Genomic DNA, 20,762 nt, shown 5'->3' on the forward strand with positions numbered 1-20,762 from the left:
GGTCATGGAAAGGCAAAGAATTACAAATCCTGTGTGCAGACCCCAAACCCTAGGAGTCATTGCTTCACCAAGCAGGAGGCAAAGCAATTAGCATTGATGACTGAATGTAACCAGAGGGAAAAATAGGGAAGATTCAGCTGGGAAAGAAGCAGTGAGGGGAATTTCATTACCAGACCTTCACTTTGTTTCAGGGAGCTGCTGGATTGGTATGCAAGCATGTGAGGCCTGCAGGGCAGAGGGGGCTTCCTGCCACTCATCCCAGGCTAGCAAAAGACTAGCAGCACACTGGAATACTTTCCCTCCATCTCCTTTAATATTAGTAATTTCTTGTCATAGTGAAATCACACTGTTTAGCAACCCTGGCTGCCCTTTCCCCTTGCTGTGTGTGACTCCCATTGCCACCAAGCTTTTGATACTCAAAGGTGGCACAGCTGAAGTGAAAAGGGGCCAAAATTGAATTGAAATAAGCAGCTGCTGTGAAAGAGCTGACCTCCCACAGCACAGGCTGTGCCAAGTCCAGGTTTAGGCTCCCACTGTGGTCTTGTCCAGGAGCTGTGCTTGCCAGGAGAAGCACAGTGTTCTCCACATTCTCTCATCACATCACACCCATGCTTTGCTGCAATGTGCATTTGTCCACCGTTTCCACCTTGTTTCACACGATAAGCCCATGTTTTGTTGCCATCCCATTTCCCACAGATGAAGCAGGGCTCACTGCTGGCCAGCCCTGCCCACTGCTGGCTGGGGCAGAGAGCCATCCCTCTCTGGGGTACTGCCTGTGCCTTCAGCTCGTGAGCACACCTGGATTCTAATCCCTGCTGCACACACAGGTGGGTGCAAGTGAACACACAGACACACCAGAGCTCTTGTAGGAAGACAGTGTATTTATAAAACACGAGGGAGAATCTGTATATCCCCCAGCTCCAACAGAGAGGTGGCCCAGGAGTCGTCTTGAAGGCACAGAGCCACTTTAAGGCAGGTAACTCAAAGGTACAACTCAGATTTTCAACACAAGGCATCTGTATCTAAGAAACAATCAACTTCAGATATTTGTAGGCAATGAGGAGAGATGTTCATGCCAGGCAAACATCAAGACAATGATGAAACAAATCATAATTTTCACACAATACAGTTTGCTCAGATTAAAAGCCAGCCCTTCTTCATTCCTTTGCTGACCTGCAAAGCAAGCCTGAGCACCACACTTCAGTGCTGAAGACACAGTCACATTCCTAGGCAGAGCCCCCTTGCCCTGCACCTCACTCTTGGTGGCCTGGACTCCCCAGCCTGGCCACATCCCACCCTGGAGAAGGTCTCTCTGCACATTGTCCATCATGTCCCCACCACAGCGCCTCCGGAGCAGCTTGCTGCTGGCCTGGGGCAAGGAAAATCCCAAGCCACCGACTTCCTCCAGCCAGGACACAGCCAGGATGCACATGAGGGCCAGAATCTCCAGCACAGCTTCCTAAAAAAATCCTGGTGACAGAAATGTGACCAGCTGTTGAGGGGAGTCAGCCCCTGGCACGGCTGGGGGACCTGTCCCTCCTGTGCTTCCTGCTCTCTTTGTGACTCTGGCTGGGGAGAAAATCTGCAGCCTCAGAGCAAAGCCCAGCACTGCTCCTGCAAGGTCTGCTGCTGGGGAGTGAGGGGGTTTTACTGCTGGCCAGTAAGCTGGGGATTGTGGAGCCCCTTCCCTCCCTCCCTACACCTGCAGGGACACCTCTGAGCACCAGGGCTGGAGGACAGTTTTTGTCCCTGTGGGCTCTCCAAGCTCCTCCACAGAGGCTGCCAGCTAGTAGCAATGAGCATTAATCACATTTACTACTGCAATGCTTGGATGCCAACTGAGAATTCCACTGAAAGGGAAGAACATTTGAGATGGCAGCTCTGACAGCAGGGAAACTGGCCATTAGGAAACTGGACTGAGAACTCCTTACATCTCCACCAACTCACGAGGTAGTTCTGCTTTCACTGGCCTGGGTTACAAGGTGTGAAGGAAGGAGTGCAGTCACAGCTGAAAAACGGGACAAAATCCCCAAATTCTGCTGGCAGGGCTGTGCTGAGGGGTGCACCCACTGTCCTGGCTGTGCTCTGTGGTGGGGAAGGCTCACGGTGTTTGTGCCAATCAGTTAGCTCCTGGATGCACCCAGCTCTTGCCAGGGCCTGCAGAGGGACTCCAGCTGCTGACTTTAGGTCACATCCACGGCCAGATGTGAAAGGACACGGTACAAAGAACTGCTCCCTGTGCCTGCCATGGGGACCCAGCAATGCTCCATCTGCAGAGCAGGCAGCAGGCTGTGCCAGCGTGGTGAGCTCCAGCTGCTCCTGCAGCCCCTCCTGTTCCACAGGCACGGCCAGGCCAGTCCTGGAGCCTGGAAAGGAGCTCACCTGCACACTGGTGGGGCTGAGGGAGCCACAGGCTCTGGCTTGCACCGGCAGCGTGACTGACACTGCACATTCCAGGCACAAACACAGCTTATTGCAACACTGCATCACAGGGCTCTGCTCTCCCAAACTCCTGTAATACTTAAAAAAAAATATAAAATTCCAAAAACCTATTGACTGTTGTCAGCCTCTTCCCTCTCACCCCAACTTTCATGATTTAATCTCTTAGCATTTGCATGGGTGAAGTATTTTCCCTCATTAGGAAGACTGCTCTGGCTTGGGAAGCTGCCTCTTCTGGGACATTCAGTGTTTGCATTCTGGCAAAGGCTCCATGGATCAGAGACACGGCCATCTCTCCTGCCTGCTTCCCACCACAGCTGCACAGTGCACAGCAGAACTTTCTGGTATCTGCCTGACTTCTAAATCCATCAGAGCCCAGACTGATGCAAGCAGAGATGATTTGACACAATTTCCATCTCACGTGCCAGAACTTGTACGTTCAGTTTGCCGCAATAGCGGAACTTGATGGACTCGCCAAGCACCACAGGCCCGTAAGAAATGAATGCCTGTTCTGAACTGGCATCTACTCCATCAGCAAAGAGCAATAAAATCTAGCACCATGTCAGCTTTGCCTGTGCTCTGCATACATCCTCTACTCCTTCCCAGCAAGTCCCACAGAACTGGGCACCACGAGCAGCATCCTCTGCCACACTCTCCCCTCAGGCCTGAGACCTTTCCAGCATGGCATGGGGACACTGAAGCTCCAGTGGAAAGCACTGAGCGAGCCAGTTCTGGGTTTATAGTCTTCTAAAATGGTTACTGGGTAAAAAAAATCTTGCTTTACACTAACAGGAGTTTTAGGGGATGAGACTTCCCTGTGGCAGAAGGCCAGCTGTGGGCTCTCCCCACAGCTCTTGCATCAATCACAGCATGGGTCTGCCCATCCTTTTGTTCACTCAGCCCTCTTCTGTCCTCACTGTTTGTTACACCCAGTGCATGTGCCAAGACCTGAGGCCACCTCCTCTGTAGCAGGCCAGAGCTCCCAGGGCTGCTCCAGAGATGAGGCACCAACAGCTGTGCTGGTTCTCCAACCAAGAAGCCTGCTCTCTACAAAAGAGTCAGACTATGACAAGACACAACTGTGAGGCCATAACTTATTAAATTAACTTTTAGATGCTGCATAAATGTACAGCATTTTGAGAGCAGAAGACTCCTGTCTCTCCTCTTCTGACAAATCACAATATTTCAACTAATAAAATATTGCCACTTCTTCCCTGCTAGGATTTCCCTGATATTGTTAGGACAAACACACGTCTGTCGGATAAGGCTGCAAAGTTCCTCCTGAGATGCTCTGTTAGCTTCTCTGTACAGTCCCCCCACCACCCTCAGGCAGTGGGTCAATAATTTAGGTGGAATTGTAACATCACCCTTGCCAGCTCACCCAGCTACAGGCAAACATGGCTCTTGTAAGGGAAATGTATCTGCAACTCCATCCACGGCCCATGATTTGCTGAGCACGAGCAGAGTTTTTCATAATGACCAAAGTGAAAAGCACAGAGAAACATCCAAGCACCAGCAGCCTAAAGTGCCTATCAGCTCCTCTGCACCCAGATTTCCTGAACCAGCACATGGGCATGTGGGTGCAATGCTGATTAGAGAACTTTGGTCCCCTGTCCAAAACCATGGGTACTGGAGAGATGGCAGAGGAGAGGAAATGGGGACGGTTGTGGATTCTTTTCTTTTTTCTTTTTTCGCATGTAAGTTTTGAAAGAGAAGCTGCATTGCTCTAAATAAACCGTTCTGGGCTTAGCTGGGATTTGTGTTTGTTTGGTGCAAGACTGGACAGGAACCACGGCACCTCTCCCCCTGTACCTTCCAGCAGACTGCATGGCAGGAAACACAAGTCCTTCCCTTGGAGGAGACATCTCCCCCACACGGATCCCACGGCTTGGAGGCAGCGGCTGATGAGAGAGGCTCCCGCTCCGCCAGCCTGATCACCCCTTCCTCGGCTGTGCCACGCTGTCAGAGGGCTCTGGAGGCAGAGGAGGGGTTTGGACACTTGGCTGTGTGCCCCAGTAAAGTGCACATCTGGATGAGATGCTGGACAGGGTTGAAGGCTACGCTGTCTTCAGCTGGCGCCGGTTCCACATGCCTCGCTTGGAGTGAAACCAGTGGAAAAAGTTTCTCAGGGAGAGGCGCTCCACTTCCAGCCCAGCCTGCAGGATCCTGGCAGAAAGAAGAGCAGACTTAGGGAAAACCTCATCACAAAGGTGCTGAGGGACTCAGCCACAGGGAAATTCTTTTTTAACTTGTGCTGTTGACAAGAGACATCAAGCAAATTGGATAGTCCAGAATAGCTGAGGGGTATCCTGAATCCGAAATAACCAGCATCTAATGACACTTTCTGAGGGTTTGTGCACCCTTGAGAGCAGGACTGGTCAGAAGTGCCTGCATATGCCAAGACAGGAGGATAGATGGCTGGCAGCACTGGATTGCAGTCAGCTGACAGAAAAGACAGGGCAGGACCCAAACCCCACCACTACAAACCCAGGATTTGTGCAGCGAAGATCCCTCACCACAAAACCCTCAGAAAATTTATCTGTACCTCATAATCTCTTAATCCCTCTCCACCAGTTGCTCTTCAAGGCAATTCAATTGCTAAATGTTATATGGGAAATGTGAGGGACCCAGACTGTGCTCTGCAGTGCTTCAAGGGCACAAAGCCTTCACTGTCACCAGTGCCTGATCTGCCTGAGACCAACCAGCAGTGTGGCTGGAAGGCAGCAGAAAACAGCTCTTCTCTTACTAGTGGCTGCAGCAGAGTGTTCTGTGTCTCCTCACCTACTAAGTTTGAGGTGAGGATATGCCCAAAGACTCTCCCTCACTGGCCAAGGTTATGGTGGCAGTAGCCATCTCAATCTCCCTTAGATCCCCACTCCAGTGGTCATTGGTTCTCCAGGATCTGAGGGGCTTTCCCCCCTGAGCACTTGAGCAATGACAGTGGATGCCTACCTGTCCAGGAGTTCCCAGTCCTCTCCTCCCCAGCGGTCCCGAAACTCTTTTGTGTTCATGCCTCCAATTTTGTCCAGGTCAGACTTGTATATGCCCAGGAGACCAAACCCATTCACCTCCCAGTAGCCTGAGGAGAGCACAAAGGAGGCACAGCTTTTGTTGGGGTTTTGAACCACTGATGGCTCCAGCAGAGCTGCTGGAGTGACACTCACGCTGCTTTTGGCACAATGTTGACACCAGGGAACAAACTCAGCACCAAGGCAGAGCCAACCACACCAGCCAGCTCTGAGAATGAGAAAGACTTGTGGACAGACAGCACAGTCTGTCCCATCAGCTTGTTAGCACAGCCTCTCACATCTCCTGTCTGGCAACACAATTCCTGGACTGTCCCAGCTTCCCAGGGCTGTCCCTGTGCCTGGAGGCCCAGGATGGCCACCTCTGTCTAAAGGAAACTGAACTGTACCACTTTTCTCCCTCCAACCTGGCTTATTTCCCTCCCCCTGGTCTACCAGTTGTCCTCAGGACAGGCTGTGCCCCCAAGAGAAGAGAGAGATGGACAGGCAGGAACAAAGGACGGCTTTTCCCAGGAATCCATAAAGAGCCCTAGGAGACAACCAGGAGAAACATCAAGTGAAGGGCTCTGCTGGTTTTTTGATCTCAAATTCCAGGTACCTGATCTTGTTAAACCCCATCCTATGTCTAACACACGCTCACCCTGTGGACCTGGCAGTACCTCAAGCTCCAGACCCTGGCAGTGCCAGAGCAGGAAATGTAGAGGAGGCAGGCACTTTCTTCTTTCCCCATTTCCCAAAGTCTGAGCCCTCTTACCATCAGGCCACTGCGGGGACATCCCACAGTGCAGCCTCATGACCATGGGTGCAAAGGCCATCTTGCCTTCCACGCAGTGCTTCCTGATGGAATCAATGATTCCAGCTGGGAAGTGGATGTGGAGGTCACACAGGAAGACAATGCTGTGTGGGTCCTGGAAACAAAAAAATAGGTTGGCTTTCAGTCAAGTAGGTAAATCGTTCTTGAGGGGCAGAAAAACAAAAATATGGGAGTCAAAATGTCATTAATGCATCAGAAACTGAGATCCCAAGGGCTGGCAAATTGTCCCCTGAGTGGCTGTTCAGTGCTGAGTGTGAAACACCACGACTGTGACCTGGATCACAAAGCTGCTCCTGCTGACTTCCCTCCTGTCTGACAGCCCCAGCAGGTGGACCAAGAATCAAACAGAGCACAGGCTCCTCAGAATAAAGAGAACCTTACCCTGGAAGGACAGGAAACACATCTACATTTGAACTGGTCTGCTAGGCTATTCCCTTCCCCAAACAGCAGTACCAAAGGCAACACCAGACACAGAGTACAAGCCCCAGTGCCCCCCGAGCCCCCAGACTCACCGTTATGAGGTCTATCCCCGCCTGCAGCCCAGCAGAACGCTCAAAATTCCCTGTCAGCTTCAGGTACTGATAGCTGGAGGTCAGAGGGGAAAGGGAATGTCAGTGGCACAGGAGGCACCATCGCTGGCCTGTGCAGCTGCCCTCGCCCCCTGCACCCTCTGAGGCACAGGAAACCCTTGCTGGGGAAGTGCACAAGCCCAGCACTGCTCCCAGTGTCCCAGGGTGTCTTTCCCCTGAGCAGAGCCCAGCAAAACTCTTCTCAGCTCTAGCCCAGCTCTAGGGCCAGATCTGGAAACTCCTGGCATGTAATGGAGCCAAGGCTGTCCCAGATCAGAGCAGGGTCATTCCAGCAAGCAGGTCTCCATGCTCTCTGTCCCACTTCTCACGGCTCCCCTGTCTGCTCTGTCCTCCCCCTGCCCCATCACTGGGACACTGGCTTTCTCTTCTCTCTTGCAATCTTGAGAAAAGACACAAATTCAATAAATTTAGCTGGAAGACTACACCAGGTACTGCCTTGCACCTTTCCATGGATATATATGTGTATGCACATCATAACAAGAACATATTCTTGTGCATGTGCAAGGTCTGGATGATGGGGCCTGCGGTGTTCCAGCTGCAGCAGGCTGTGCCTGGCCAACACTCAGAGACTGCCAGATGAGCTATTTGCAGGCATCCGTGTGTGAGTGGCTTTTTGTGAGCAGGCAGTACTCCCACCTGTGCAAGGTAGACCTTTTCAGAGCCTTCTCAACATCCATGTCATCACTGCTGTAGTCTGTGATGATGATGCTGAAGTAGGGATCCTTGGTGACTCGGAACAGCTCTTCCATGTCAGAGATGAACTGCAGTACCCAACGTGCCTGGTTTTTCACTGGTTGTATCACAGCAGGGAGAGATCCAAAGCAAACCGATTTCAATGGTGGGGTTTGTTCTCACCAGGCAAGGCTTCTTGCCTTCTGTTAAACCCCAACAACCTTTCAGGGACGATGAAACAGGCTGAAAGCCTGGTCCACAGCACCAAGGAATCAGTGTGGTTTCTTTCCCACCACGTGACAGGGGTTTTCTCAGAGCTTACAAGGCCCTATCATATTTCTGAGGGTACTTAACTTGGAGAGAACAGAAATTGGGAGTGACCCAGTAAGATGGTTGAGTCCAGGACTGCCCTCACGGGAACCCCCCCGGTGCCACCCCTCCACATCCCGGGGTGACGCAGGTCCCCTCACCTGGCACCACGAAGTGAACCACGGCCCGGTGGTTCCAGGAAAAGCCCTGTGGCCAGCACAGCTCCGGCTCGTTGGCCGCAGCCATCAGGTGCCGCCGGCGGCCCCAGGCCAGGCTCCTCATCCTCCTCTCGTCGTCGTCGCGGCCGCTGCCCTGCCAGCCCCGCGCGAAGACGTACTCGGAGAGGCGGACGCGGCGCTCGCCCTGCTCCAGCAGCTCCAGCTCCAGCAGGTAACGGCTGCCCCGCACGCGGTCCTGCCGCTTCTCCACGTTGACAATGCGCTGCAGCTGGAAGCGCCTGCGGGACACACGGCTGGCCTGGGCACCCCTGGCCACCGGCCCTCTCCCTCCTCCTCGCCATTCCCAGCTTCCCCCTGCTCTGCCTCCCCAGTCCCATGGGAATGCTTAGCACCCGCTTCTCCTAAATCCACACGCACGTGGGATTAGACCTGGGACTCCAGCCAAGAGAAAATATTTGGCAAGAGAAATGAAATAAAGGTGACGCAGAAAATAACAAATGTGTCTGAATGATTGTGCAGGGCTGGTAAGAGCGAGTGTATTCAACACCACCTACAACGATCTTGGCACAAGGAGTGTGTTTGGGCTACTGAAACCGGCTCGTGACAGCTCATCAAACAAGAATACGCGGTAGGACTGAGCAATCATACAGTAAAAACTGTCAGGAGCTGTAGATTAAGAATGGCCAAAACTGGGTGAAATGCCAGGTCATTCCCTTTCGGATCATAACAAAGAGTTCCTGCTATGAAATAGATGCTCGTGAGTTCAAAATCCTGAGAAAATCTCGTGTGTACTGATCAGTTACACCTGGCTGTGACTGAAGTGACCCTGAAAAGGCAAATGTGATCTTAATATGTAGCATTAGGCCTACTTCCAGCAGGGATTAGAAGCTAATAACACCTGTTCCATAAAACATCCAGGATACTGGTCACTTATGTGTGGGAAGATTAACACCAACTGAAACCTGCATGGAAAAAGACTGGTAAAAACAGCCCAACAGAAGGGAGGGGGAGTTGGACTGTTCAGCTTACAGAGGTTATAGGAAGTGTGTCTGTTTGCCAGAAGGAATGGTAAGCCTTGAGCAGAAAAAGAACTGTACCCAGACCACGTAACAAAAGAGTACCAACCAGCAAAAAGCTGGTACCATTTCTCAGGCAAAAGAAGTGTGCCTGAAGTCCAGTGTTTTACCCAGATTTCTCACCTGAAATCTTATTTACCACATCTAGTTCATCCTCTGATTCTCACCAGTCACTGACATAACAGCTATTCCCTATGCAGCACGGTAATCCAGCCCTGGGACAGTGCCCCTTGGTTTCCTCACTGTGCCTTACCCTTTACTCCTCTGGTTGAGCTTCCTCAGGAAGACACGTGTGACTTCCAGGGCCTCTCTTTCTCTCAGCAGCAGGTTTCCCGAGGTGTTGCACTTCAGGTCAATCCAGTCCGTGCGCAGCATGTGGAAGTCCAGGTTGCTCATGCTGAATGTCTGCTCCCAGTTGACTGCCTGGTCAAACACTGGTACGTAATCAAAATCCTCCTCATCTTCCTCCTCTGGCTCCCCATCCACCTCTTCCTCTCCTGCTGCTCCTCCAGGCTTGCCCTCCACAGGAGATGCCACATGTGTCTCTCCTGCAGCCACATCCCCATTGTTGGCCACCTGCTGCTCAGTGATGTGGGGCTGCACGTGGCTCAGCCACTGGGGCACTCCTGGCTGCCGGCTGGGGCTCCCGGCTTTGCCAGAGACCCGGCCTCCTCTCGCGGCTGGCACGGGCTGCAGCCCGTCCTCCACGCTGCCCAGGCCTCCTCGGGGTCTGACCCCCTTGGGAACTGTGACCTCTGAGTCCCTGGGCTGGCCAGGGGACTGCTGCCTTTGAGACACAGCCCTAGAGGGAGGGTTTGCCCCTCTGGCAGGCACTCTCCCCTGCGTGGCCCTGGCGTGCTGCGGAGGGCTCCTGGAATTGTCTTTGACGCCGGCTTTCAAACGGGGTCTCTCCGTTACTGGGTTTCCCTCTAGGCCAGTCAGGCCGAGGCTTTGGTTGGAAGAGGCCAGCATGGCTGATTTGACAGCAAACCTTTTAGTCCTTCTCCTGTGTATGTCCTCTCCTGCACCGCCGCCCAGCACGGAGAGGAGCCGGCGGCGCTCCGGGATGGAATAGTCGTGGTGTGTATTGTCACCTGCTGGCTCTGCGCCCACCGGGGCACCGGTGCTCTCCACGTCCTGCTCCTCATACTGCAGGTCATCCAGGTTCCCCTCCTGGGAGTCTGGGGGATCAATCAAAGTTACACCTCTGCCATCCTCCGCTGCCTCCCCCAGCCTGCCCTGCCCTGCCCTGCCCTGCCCAGGCACCCCCAGGCACAGGGCAGCCCCTTCTGGCCCCCTCTCAGTGCTGTCTCTCCTGCTCAGAGGGACAGGGCTGCTCTCCCACGTGGGAGCCCTGCTCTTGTGCCTCCTCAGCAGCCATCACCCACTGCTGTCTGGCTTGGCCCTTAAGGTAGGGCAGGTGTGACCAGAGGCTGCCACACTGCACACCTCTGGCTGTGCTACTCCTGCCCATGCTTCTGCTAGAACTGCATCAGCTAAGCTGTGGGCCTGAGAGCTTTCATGTTGTCTGCTGCAGTCACCACTGTTTGGTGAGCTCCCAACCTGCCCTTAAGGGAAGTAAAAGTGGCAGCAAAAGTCTCCTCCCTGACACAGCAATCCGGCAGGGAAAGGCTGAGACTTCCTTGGTATGGAAAGCCAACAGCTTCTTTCAGCTGGTGCTGCAAGACCACGCTCAAAAGTGACAGGTAAAAGGATTCTCTGGGTCCTGACATGAGGGCCCCTACCTGGCTGCTCTGTCTTTTCTCCAGAATCCAGACTCTTCTCTGTCCGATCCATTTTCATGTACTTGTAAAATCCAAATCTGCAGACAGAAGTGCAAAACACAAGTTCGATGAAAGCTACTCTGCCCTTTCCTGGAAGAAGGAAGAAGATCCTGAGCACATAATCAGCTATCTCACTGGGAAAGTGACCCTCCTTATCCTGCAAATAAACTCCTCCTGAATGGCTGGGAGTCCTTGCACAAGGCGTCTGATTGTTGCAGCAGGGAGCATGCAAGCAGCAGTTCCCTTGTGGGGCCACCCCTGGGATCTGGGCACCAGTGAAGATGAGTGACACACATTTCTTCTTCCTCAGGGAGAGGCCTGGGGGTGAGCATCGTTTGGCTTCCACACTGACAGCCACAGCAGGCCAAGCTTGCTGGGAATACACTCCCTGATGTAAGAGAACAAACATGCTCTGACTCAGCTACTGGGTTAACAGTGCAAGAAAAGCACTGGTAGTTTCCCCATGAGACTAAACATATTTTCACTTAAGTTATCAAAAGAAACTATAAATGTTTTGATGTTTTGCAAGACTTAGGGGATCTTTAAGAATTAAGAAAGTCCTGCAGAGGTGAACATGAAATTCCACACCAAGTCCAGCCTTCAAGCTCCTCCCCACCCTGCTACTAAACCCAAATTTACAGCATGCTACCTTTCCAAATAATAAGGGTTTTCCTGGTAGAAGCATTTGTTGTCCTTCTCCATGTGGCTCAGGCGGCTGTAATCATTTGGGTAAACAAAAGATAAATGAACCTGTGAAGAAGAGAGAAAGACAAAGTGAAACCCCCACAAATGCCAGGTTTCAGTCCCAAGGTGACCCAGACATGGCTGCAGGGTACCCAGCCCTCCTTAGGGGGAGCAGGAGTTGCTCACTCTTTGCCTCTCCACTAGCAGGCAGTGAGAATGGAAGACAGAAGGAAGCATGCAAGGATTCATGTATGGGTGTGCCTTCCACCCTCTCCCTCAGCGCCTGCCCACCCCTCTAGCTGTGAGCTCAAGTCCTACAACAGAGTGAGAACTAACTGGGGGACAGGAGGCCCAGCCCTCCAGAAGAGACATCCATGGCTCTAGTAACCCACACACAGAGAAGGAAATCCTCAGCCACGGTGAGATCCCTGCAGGGCACGCTCAGGCCCCATGGCTAACGGGATCTCCTCCTCCCTGGGCACCCCTGGGCAGCAGCGGGTAAGAGGTGGAACTCACGAACTGCAGTCCCTGGTAGCGCTGCAGCGGGAATCCGTTCACCAGGTAGCTGGGCTTGTACGGGCAGTCCGGCAGCGCCCGGCGCACGCGAGCCCGGCTGAGCACAGGCACTGCGGGGAGGAACACACAGCCAGGGCTGCAGGAGGAGCCCTGCTGCAACAACCCACGACCAGCACAGCTGCTTCTGACCCCGGGTTCCCTTTAGCCATGTGAACTATTAAGAAACAGATTGAACAAACCTTCTTGCACAGCTCAACTCTTTCCATTCCCCTAAGACGCTTCCACTAAACTACGCTCGGGGATGTTGTGTGAGCCAGACACTGAGAATGAGGAGCTGGCTTTGGTCTGTGCTTTGTCCCTGCAGTGACTGATACCACAGTTGCCCCTCTCTTTTGCACCAGGGATAAAACAGCGTGGCCTGGGTAACTGCAGTGCAGGAGGACAACCCTTCCCAGCCGTGCTCCTGCACAGGCTGCCCTTACCTCCTCAGCTGCTTCACAAGTCTTACCTTCATAAAGAGTGTCCCGGGGGTCAGGCTTCAACATGTCAGCTGGGTGTGCCCTGCTGCCAGCACTGCCAGCAGCCTGGCTCCTGCCACTGGCCAGCGTCTGCGGGATGTGCCCAACCTCATCCATCTTCAGCAGCGTCTCGTCTAGAAACCAGAGACACAGCACAGGGGGAGGCAGGGGCTAACTCGTTCCTCACCCCAAAAAGCACCTCTCTCCAGTGTCAGCCCTTTGCAGGTGGCACTGCATCCGTGGTACTAATGCCATCTCTGGCACAGGCAAAGGACAGGCTCTGACCCAGGAAGCTGGAGATACAGAAGCTGTGGGGTGGGAACAGGGCTTTCACTGAAAGCAAACACCCACAGGGATGGGCAGTGGAGGAAAATGACCTCCTGCCTTGGGTACACCAGCAGCAATGTGCTGAACAGGGCCCGTGCTGGCAGGAGCTATGGGACACCTCTCTATTATTTGTATTATGTTTCTTCTCAAAGGAGATAAAGAGAGATGAATGGGAGGAGGAGAAAGCTGAGGAGCAAAGCTCTTGCCTGCGCTGGAAAAGGATCAGGACCTTGGGGAAGGACCTTCAGTGGCTGAGGAGGATGTTACTCCAGAAAGGGAATGAAGCCCCACAGTAAGCCAAGAGCAACAGGAAGCTCAAACTCAAGACTGGATGTTGGTTACATTTTTCCTCGGTTGCTGCTGTCATAGCACTTCATGTCTCCATGGATCTTACTCTAAAATGAGGGCAATTGAATAAATATCCATGAGGGAAAAGCAATATCCTGCCAAGGGCAGCAGTGTGCAATTCTTGGGTACTGAACTATGTGGGACCCCAGAAAGAATGGATGTCGTGATACAGCCAAAGGCTACTGTGAACGAGGGAAAAACCATGGGCAGAAGGCAACAGACAAAAATGAGACTGCAGCACTTCACCTAATCATGAAGGGATCTCCTGGAATGCCAGTCTTCTACAGGTAATTAGTGAGATGAAAAGAGCAGAAGGAAAAAGGATGGAGATGGAAATCCTACCCTAGGAAGTGGGAATGGAATGGAAAGCCTATCCTGGCCAAATGGGAGGTTTCAGAAAATACAGCAGCAGGTTGAGATCCAAGACACAGCAAACAGATGTCTTGATTACATCAGGAAGTCTTCCATGCACTAAAGGGCTGGTATGGAAAAAAGCCCAGAAATGTTGGAAGGCAACAGCAGCAGATATGGAAAGGGGGAATGCTGGCAGAGGAAAGTGATGCTGACAAAGCTGGGTAAGGGTAAACAGGACTAAGGAGCCTCTTAACTGATAACACCTTCACTTGATGTGCTAAGGAGGGTTTACAAAACAGGAGGGACTGGACTGATGTGTTTGCAGCAATCCAGCACCAGCTCAAAGAGATTTGAGGCTGGTACAGAAGAAAGCAGCATCCCCCAGGACTGCCAGTGTATCCTGCTGTGTTCAGGACCCTGAGTGAAATCTCCTCAAGTGCCACAGCTGCCCCTTCTCCCTGCTTGTGTCCAGCTGGCAGCACCCTCACAGCTCCCATGCTTTGGGACTCACGTTCCCCCTGGCTCTCAGCAAGCAAACTCCATCCTGTGTTACTCTCCATCTACAACACTTCTCACCCCTGCAGGCTCTCCTTTCTGCCCTTCCTCACTTCCTCTAGACCTCCCTGAAATAAGGGTCCAATCTCACTTCCAAATCTCTCATGTTCAACAGTGAATCACGCCCTTGTCCAGAAGTCTTTCTCCTGAACTGTCTCCACCTTTTCCTCCCAATGATGTGTATACCTGCTGTTTGCCTGGCTAGACAATGATTCATGGTGAAACACTGGATGCTGATACACTTAGGAAGAATGGGGAGGTGCTTGGGAAAACTTGTGATGAAGATACTTACTAGCAAAAAGGGAGAGATATTGGGACTCGATGACTTTGAACTTTGCTTCTGGGTCATTCAGTCTCCACTAGAACAGAGAAACACATTAAATTGAAGTACCTGTGGAATTAACTGAGCCTGAGCAAAAGGAACACACTACCCCTGCTAGGACCAAATTTACCCAGCAGCCAAAGACTGGGAATGAGCTGAGATCTCCCAGGACACATCCAAACCAGGAAAGGCCAAAAAGCTGCAGCAGACCCCAGAGAAGGCAGATCTATCCCAAGCAAGCAGAGGAAGGGGTCCTGATACGTGGCCAGGAGTATCCCACACAGAAGGAGGTAAGGGATTAGCTACATCTCATGCAATGAGGAGCTGAGGCCAGGGAAAGGAGGGAAATGGTTCCAAACATCATTCCCGAGCTCTGTATACAGGACCAGCATTTCCACAGACTCACTGCAACTTCCACATGGTCTGTCCCTCTGTCATCCTGCTTGTGCAGCACCTCGAAGTAATACCTGCCTGCTGCTGACAACCTGGGAAGAACAAGGTGTCTGTCACCAGGAGCATCAAGGAACATTTCGTAGCTTGTCAGCAGACAATGAGTGGAGAGCAACCACACCCATGAAACAACCTAATTCTCAGGGTAGGCAGGGTTAACGCTGCCAAGAAGATCCAGATCCTGACAGTGAGATAGGCAGCTTCACTTGTGCACCTGGAGCACTCCAGACCCTTCTCAGTTAATTCTGAGGAACTCCCCCTCAGCACTGCCTGCTGGGTTTTGGCCTCTGGGAAACCTGGCCAGTTCCAAGGCAGGAAGCTTGGGATACAGCTCATGTAGGGGAGCCTGGATGTGCTGGTGGCTGATTGCTCCAGGGAAGAAAAATTCAGTGTTGCATTCCTGCAGTAAATCAGCAAAGCTCTGGCAATACCCCAGAGTAATCCCTTTCTCTGTGTTGCTAAACTCTTCAGGACAAGCCTGAGTGCTTTTCCCTTGTCCTTGTGATTTCCTGGTCATGTGCAGAGGTGGCTGGGACTGAGGGACTTTGCTCACTCACCTCACCATGTGTGACTTCTGGCTGTGAAATTTCCCAAACTCTCCTGGTGCAGTCCACTCCTTCCCTGTCTGTGAAGAGACAGAAGATAGCTCTACTTAAGATGAGTTTCTTCCCTTATTACTGCACTGACAATGATAAAAAGGGAAAATTGAACTCCCTCTTCCCTCCAATTCCTCCTGGTAAGTCATCTGTGAAATCCTTCACCTCTGGACAGATTTAAGTCCCTTAATTTGAGCAAGGGTCTCCCAATTGCACAACCAAAAGGCAACTGGCTCAAGGTATGGCATGTCCCACCCTGTCTGGTGTCTGTGCTGATGGTGTCTGGAGCTGGGCAGGGGAAGAAACCTGGCTAGTCCAAGGAAGCAGTAAGTCAGAAGGGTCCCTGTTCCCACAGAAACGTTAAAGCCTCAATGGCACAACCCTGCAGCATGCACTGTACCTTGCCTACACTGGCCAGCAGCTGGAGACCAGAGGGTTTTTCATCTGGACTCAGCCAGAACTCAGCATTGTCATCCGCAGCAATGGCAAACTGAAACTCCCCTGTGGAGAGATGGAGGGAGTAAGTAGGGCTTTGGGGTAAGGGCTTGTGCACAGAACAGTCCCTGCTCCTCTAAAATGCCGTCTCTGTCCTTTTTCCTGGTGAGATCATCCTTCCCTTTTGGTACTGTCACCTTCCCTCCTCTGAACCTCTGTGAATCCTCATAACTCTGCTGTGAGTGAAAACAGACTTTACAGATGTCACTGGTTCACTGTCCCTCCTGCACTGGCCTCCCCTGACATCTAACCTGGAAAGAGAGGAAGTCCATGCAAAGGCTCCCCTGACACCCCTTTCGCTCCCAGAGCAAACTCTCGTGTGAGACGCAGTGTTTGCACGGAGGAGCGTGCCCGTGGAGCCACACAGGGAGACAGAGGTGCTTGAGGCTCACTCTTTGTCTGGGGTATGGGATGGCAGCTGCAGGCCAGGGCCGTGCCAGAGGCCGTGCCAGCTCGGGCCAGGGCTGTGCAGCTGGGGACACAGCTGGGGACACAGCTGGGGACACAGCTGGGGACACAGCTGGGGACACAGCTGGGGACACAGCTGGGGACACAGCTGGCAGTGCACAGGGAGCAGCAGGGACCACGCGGAGCTCACGGACAGCCCTGGCCCAGCTCAGCCAGGGCTCGTGCCCACACACACGCCGTGGGGCTGAACATTCCAACAGCACTGTTATTTATCCAGCACTCCCCATCTGCTTTCTCCTGGCCTTGTCCCTTCCACCCTGCAAGGAGGAGGCAGATGTGCTTCCAGCCGTGCCGAGGCCATGTCACCCACGTGAAGGAGCCAGTGCTGGGCTTGCCAGGGTGAGGCCACCAGAGGCCCAGCACCAGCAGGGGAGGGAGGGAGGGAGGGAGGGGAAGGTGACAAGAGACATGAGTGAAGGCACTCAGAGCCCTCACCATCGGTGAAAGGATGCAGGTAGCCAAATATCCGGAGACCATAGTTGGTCCATTTTGGGGACACAGCCAACTTCTTCAGCGTAGTTCTTGTCTGAAGAAGAAGAAAAAATTCATAAAAGTAATTTTGGATGTGACAGAGACAAGAGGAGAATCAAAAACCCTGGGACAGGTGGGCAGAGGGTTTTCTCTGAGAGGAGGATGGGATGCAGTGGAGGCAGAAGGAAAGAGCAAACCAAGTAAGAAAGGAGGTGGAGCAGGTGCTGCTGTGAAGGGAAAAGCTGCATGGGGGATGCCATTGAGATGGTAGGGACAGGACATGGCATTCCCCAGCCACTTGGAAGGAGAGCACCAAATCCAGGCTCCTGCAGCCCGTGTGTGAGCCCTGGCAGGCCAGCCTGTGCAAAATGACCCTCCCTGTGCAGCAGGACAGCTGCCCCCTGAACCCTTGGGAAAGCTTCCTGCTCCCTCAGCAGAGAGAGAAGGAAGCTGAGAGGGAGGTGGTGGATTTTAACAGAGCAGGACAGAGGGAGGTAGGGACAGGCCCTGAAGGGAGCAGGGGTGATCCACCTGGGAAGCTGAGCTGGGAAGTGCAGGACAGAGGGTGTCATGTCCTACTCACGTGAGGGAAGAGGGGGAAGTGGAGGTTTCTCCTGAGCTGCTCGATGGAGCTGCCACACCAGTCCTCAAACACGTGCAGGTTGGCCTGGCCCTGGAACTGGAGGGCAGAAGTGGGACACCATGAAGTGTCACATCCGTCCCTGTGTCCCTCCCCTGCTGCCTTGGCCTCGGCCGGGAGAGTGAGGGGAGATTCCTCTGCTGTGAGGGGCTGCTCTGCAGGAGACATGGGTCCAGAGCACTGCTGCTCATCTGCTGAGGGTGTGGGGCAGGCACACACGACTCAGTGGCACCAGGGAACTGTGCCAATGCCAGGGACACCTCAGCTCCATGGCTGGGGTTCGCTCCATCAGGGAGGTGTTTGAGCAGAGGCCGCACTCTGAGGCCGTGGTGTGGGACACGCTGTGGGGTCACAACAGCTCCTCACGGCGTAATGTGCTGCAAGAAGGTGCTTTGGGCTCCCTCACCATGCCAGGGCTGCTCTCCTGACCTGAGGAAGAGGGGACACCCCAGGGAGAGGAGGTGGCAGATTCCCCTCTCAGACATGTCCGAGGCGAGGCTGAGGGGGGACGGTGGGGACAGGCCGATGGAGGCCGGGCAGGACGGGGAGCAGCAGCACAGGTGGGGCAGTGGGGCAGCTCGTGTGCCTGCAGACCCCCAGTGTGATGAGTGTGAGACCCCCAGCAGCACTGAGGGAAGCGGGGCTGCCAGGGTCCAGCTGACACCTGGAGCACAGCTGGGCTGGGAAAGGCTCGCTGGCCACTGTGGGGCTTCAGCAACACACTCCCCAGAGGACAGGCTTTCTTTTTGTCAGAGCCATTCACAAGGGAGTCGCTGTCTGCCCCCCAGCAAAGCCCAAGCTTTCTGCCTGCAAGCAGTGGAGCCAGATGCTGAAACCCTCCTTGCAGGACTGGCATCCAACAGTGAAGAATAAATCATCTGAGATGGTACAAGCTACCTTAGATGGCAAAACACAGGAAAGAAATAGGTTGCCTTGGGAGCAGGGAGGTTCTGCTGTGGCTGTCTTGCCTATATAAGGGCTGTGGGAGCAGGGCTGGGGAACAGCCTGAACAGCAGCCACAAGTCTACAGATGGCAGCAAATTCTCAGTTTTCAGCATGGACACTCTAGCAGGCCTGAAGCAGCACAGTGGAGGAGGGTCCAACCTCTCCGTGCACTTCTGCCAGAGAAACTTCTTCACCGAGTTATTTTTCCCAGGATGGTGGGTTGGGGGTGTGTTTTGAAATAAAGTGTGGCATGAAGGAAGGCCATGAAGCAGATGTGGCTCTGCACCAGCAATGCTCCTTGTGTGCTGTGCACTTTAGTCATGCACATGGAAACCATTTCTGTGTGCCAGGCAAAGCACACTCACAACCAGCACTGCTCTGGAGCAGTCTCCCTGTCTCACTGGTGTTCCCACTGCCAGGGCTCCACGGATGTCTGCAAGCCCACCATGCCCCCCACCTACATCTCCTCCTCTTCCCTCCTCTGCTGCCATCCCTCAGCCTGCATTCTGCCCACCAGACAGGAGCAAAAGCAGCGAGACAAAGTGGGTGTAATCCTCAGAGCAAATCAGAGCACGGCCAGACAGAGGGCTCAGGGCGATGGATGCAGCCCAGGGAAAGCCGGGGCTCTGCAGGAACTTGTGACACAAACAAAGCACTGCAAACGGGACAAACACTGAACTGGAAACACTGAATTGCTGTGCAGCCCCACTCCCCTTGGCCAAATCCAGGTTCACACCCAAGGGTCTTACACTGCTTTTCTCAGCCAAATCAAATAATGACAACTGCTGTTTCCTGTGCAGCATGAAGCGAGAGGACAGGCTGGGCTCCCACAGAGAGTCACTGCCAGCAGCTGAGTCCTGTGGAAGTCACAAGTGATGCTGGCTTTTTTCTTTCTGGAGGATTGATGTACACGGCAGAGAGCAGCTCAGAGCTCTGTGAAACATAGCACAACACTCCCACACTGTGGACAGGCTGGCTCTGCAGCCCACTCCTGCCAAAGACAGCGATCATCTCAAAGCTCGGGACTCCAGTGAAGCTGGGCTGCCTTTGACATGGGGCAGCCCAAATGCAAAGCCAGATCTTTATGAGGCAAGCCCCAAAAGACACACTGGACTTGCTGAAATGTCTGCAGAGTAAAAGCTGGAGCAGTCCCATTGCAATACAACACTCCACTGCAGTTTGGCAGGATTAGGGAGGGGGCAGCCTAATAAAAAGTGAGGCAGACACCACGGTACAAGGTGCACCATCAATACTTAAAGAGATAATTCCTGAGACTTCTAGCCCAACACTCCTGCCTCCAAATCTTTACAAAGCCTCCTGAGTGGAGATTCTGGCAGGAATTAACGAGATCACTTTGCTTTCCTTCACTCACAGCCACTAGAAATAATTAACTGGTAAACGATAAGTACTGCTTGTATGTGATTTTAAAATCTTTTCTAAATCAACAGATGTTCTCCTGAGTTACAGCAGCTTAACTTAGTTTCCTCTTGAAGTGAAAAAAAGAATATTATTGACAGATAAGTGCTGGCTGCCCAAAGCACTGCTTTGGGACTGAAAGCTGAGCTAGGCTTTAATTTTAGGCCCCCACAAGTCATCAGTGTAGCAGCTGTTTTGAAACTCTATCACCTCTGTCCCTCCAACTCCACTCATAGCTGCCCATTACAGGCAGCTGAGAAATTCTTCTGTTTGCTCCATGAGTGTCCTCTCATGCAACATGCCATAAGAATCTCCTGCTTGGGGCTTTTGCAGATTGCAGTTATAGAGCAACATCACCACCATTCCCAATTCATGTGCGCTGAAATGTCAATGGATCTCCTAAAACATGGTTTATAGAACGTGATTCTAAAACAGGGTAACCATGTTTGACTTCCCAGCTTGGAACTACCTGGCCCTGTTTTACAAAGGGTTGCAAATTTAAGACCTAGCAAGCAACAAGTTCCCCCTCTCCCCTAAAAAACAACTGCTTTGAAAATTCTGGATAGACTGATTAGGCCAGAACCAGGAACAGAAGACATGAGACCTTCAGTGGGAGGTGGTTTTATCTGACCTTCCCATTTAGAGGGTTTCACCTGCCCCTGAGGTTTCTCTCACTGTCCCAACACCTCTCCCCAGCTGCTTCTCACTCTGCTGAAATAGCAGCAGGGCACGATGCCAGCTCAGGCCCAGAGCAGGCACAGGTCACAC

The 20,762-nt window shown here is 52.9% G+C and overlaps 1 protein-coding gene across 1 annotated transcript in view; it reads right to left on the minus strand.

The window, feature by feature from the left end:
• Positions 1-861: 861 nt before the first annotated feature.
• B4GALNT3 (beta-1,4-N-acetyl-galactosaminyltransferase 3) overlaps positions 862-20,762 on the minus strand; it is a gene marked incomplete at its 5' end in the record, with an annotated part of 23,964 nt that continues 4,063 nt past the window's right edge. The window contains 17 exons of the mRNA XM_033514524.1: positions 862-4,605; positions 5,392-5,518; positions 6,220-6,373; positions 6,792-6,864; positions 7,506-7,659; positions 8,012-8,307; positions 9,359-10,286; positions 10,851-10,927; positions 11,539-11,639; positions 12,090-12,199; positions 12,598-12,741; positions 14,484-14,550; positions 14,920-14,998; positions 15,521-15,588; positions 15,960-16,060; positions 16,958-17,048; positions 17,577-17,672. Coding sequence (XP_033370415.1) covers positions 4,497-4,605; positions 5,392-5,518; positions 6,220-6,373; positions 6,792-6,864; positions 7,506-7,659; positions 8,012-8,307; positions 9,359-10,286; positions 10,851-10,927; positions 11,539-11,639; positions 12,090-12,199; positions 12,598-12,741; positions 14,484-14,550; positions 14,920-14,998; positions 15,521-15,588; positions 15,960-16,060; positions 16,958-17,048; positions 17,577-17,672 — 2,775 coding nt within the window. The remainder of the gene's footprint in view (positions 4,606-5,391; positions 5,519-6,219; positions 6,374-6,791; positions 6,865-7,505; positions 7,660-8,011; positions 8,308-9,358; positions 10,287-10,850; positions 10,928-11,538; positions 11,640-12,089; positions 12,200-12,597; positions 12,742-14,483; positions 14,551-14,919; positions 14,999-15,520; positions 15,589-15,959; positions 16,061-16,957; positions 17,049-17,576; positions 17,673-20,762) is intronic.

The sequence above is a fragment of the Parus major genome, chromosome 1A (genome assembly GCF_001522545.3).
Source record: "Parus major isolate Abel chromosome 1A, Parus_major1.1, whole genome shotgun sequence".
In the NCBI taxonomy this organism is placed as follows: Eukaryota; Metazoa; Chordata; class Aves; order Passeriformes; family Paridae; genus Parus; species Parus major.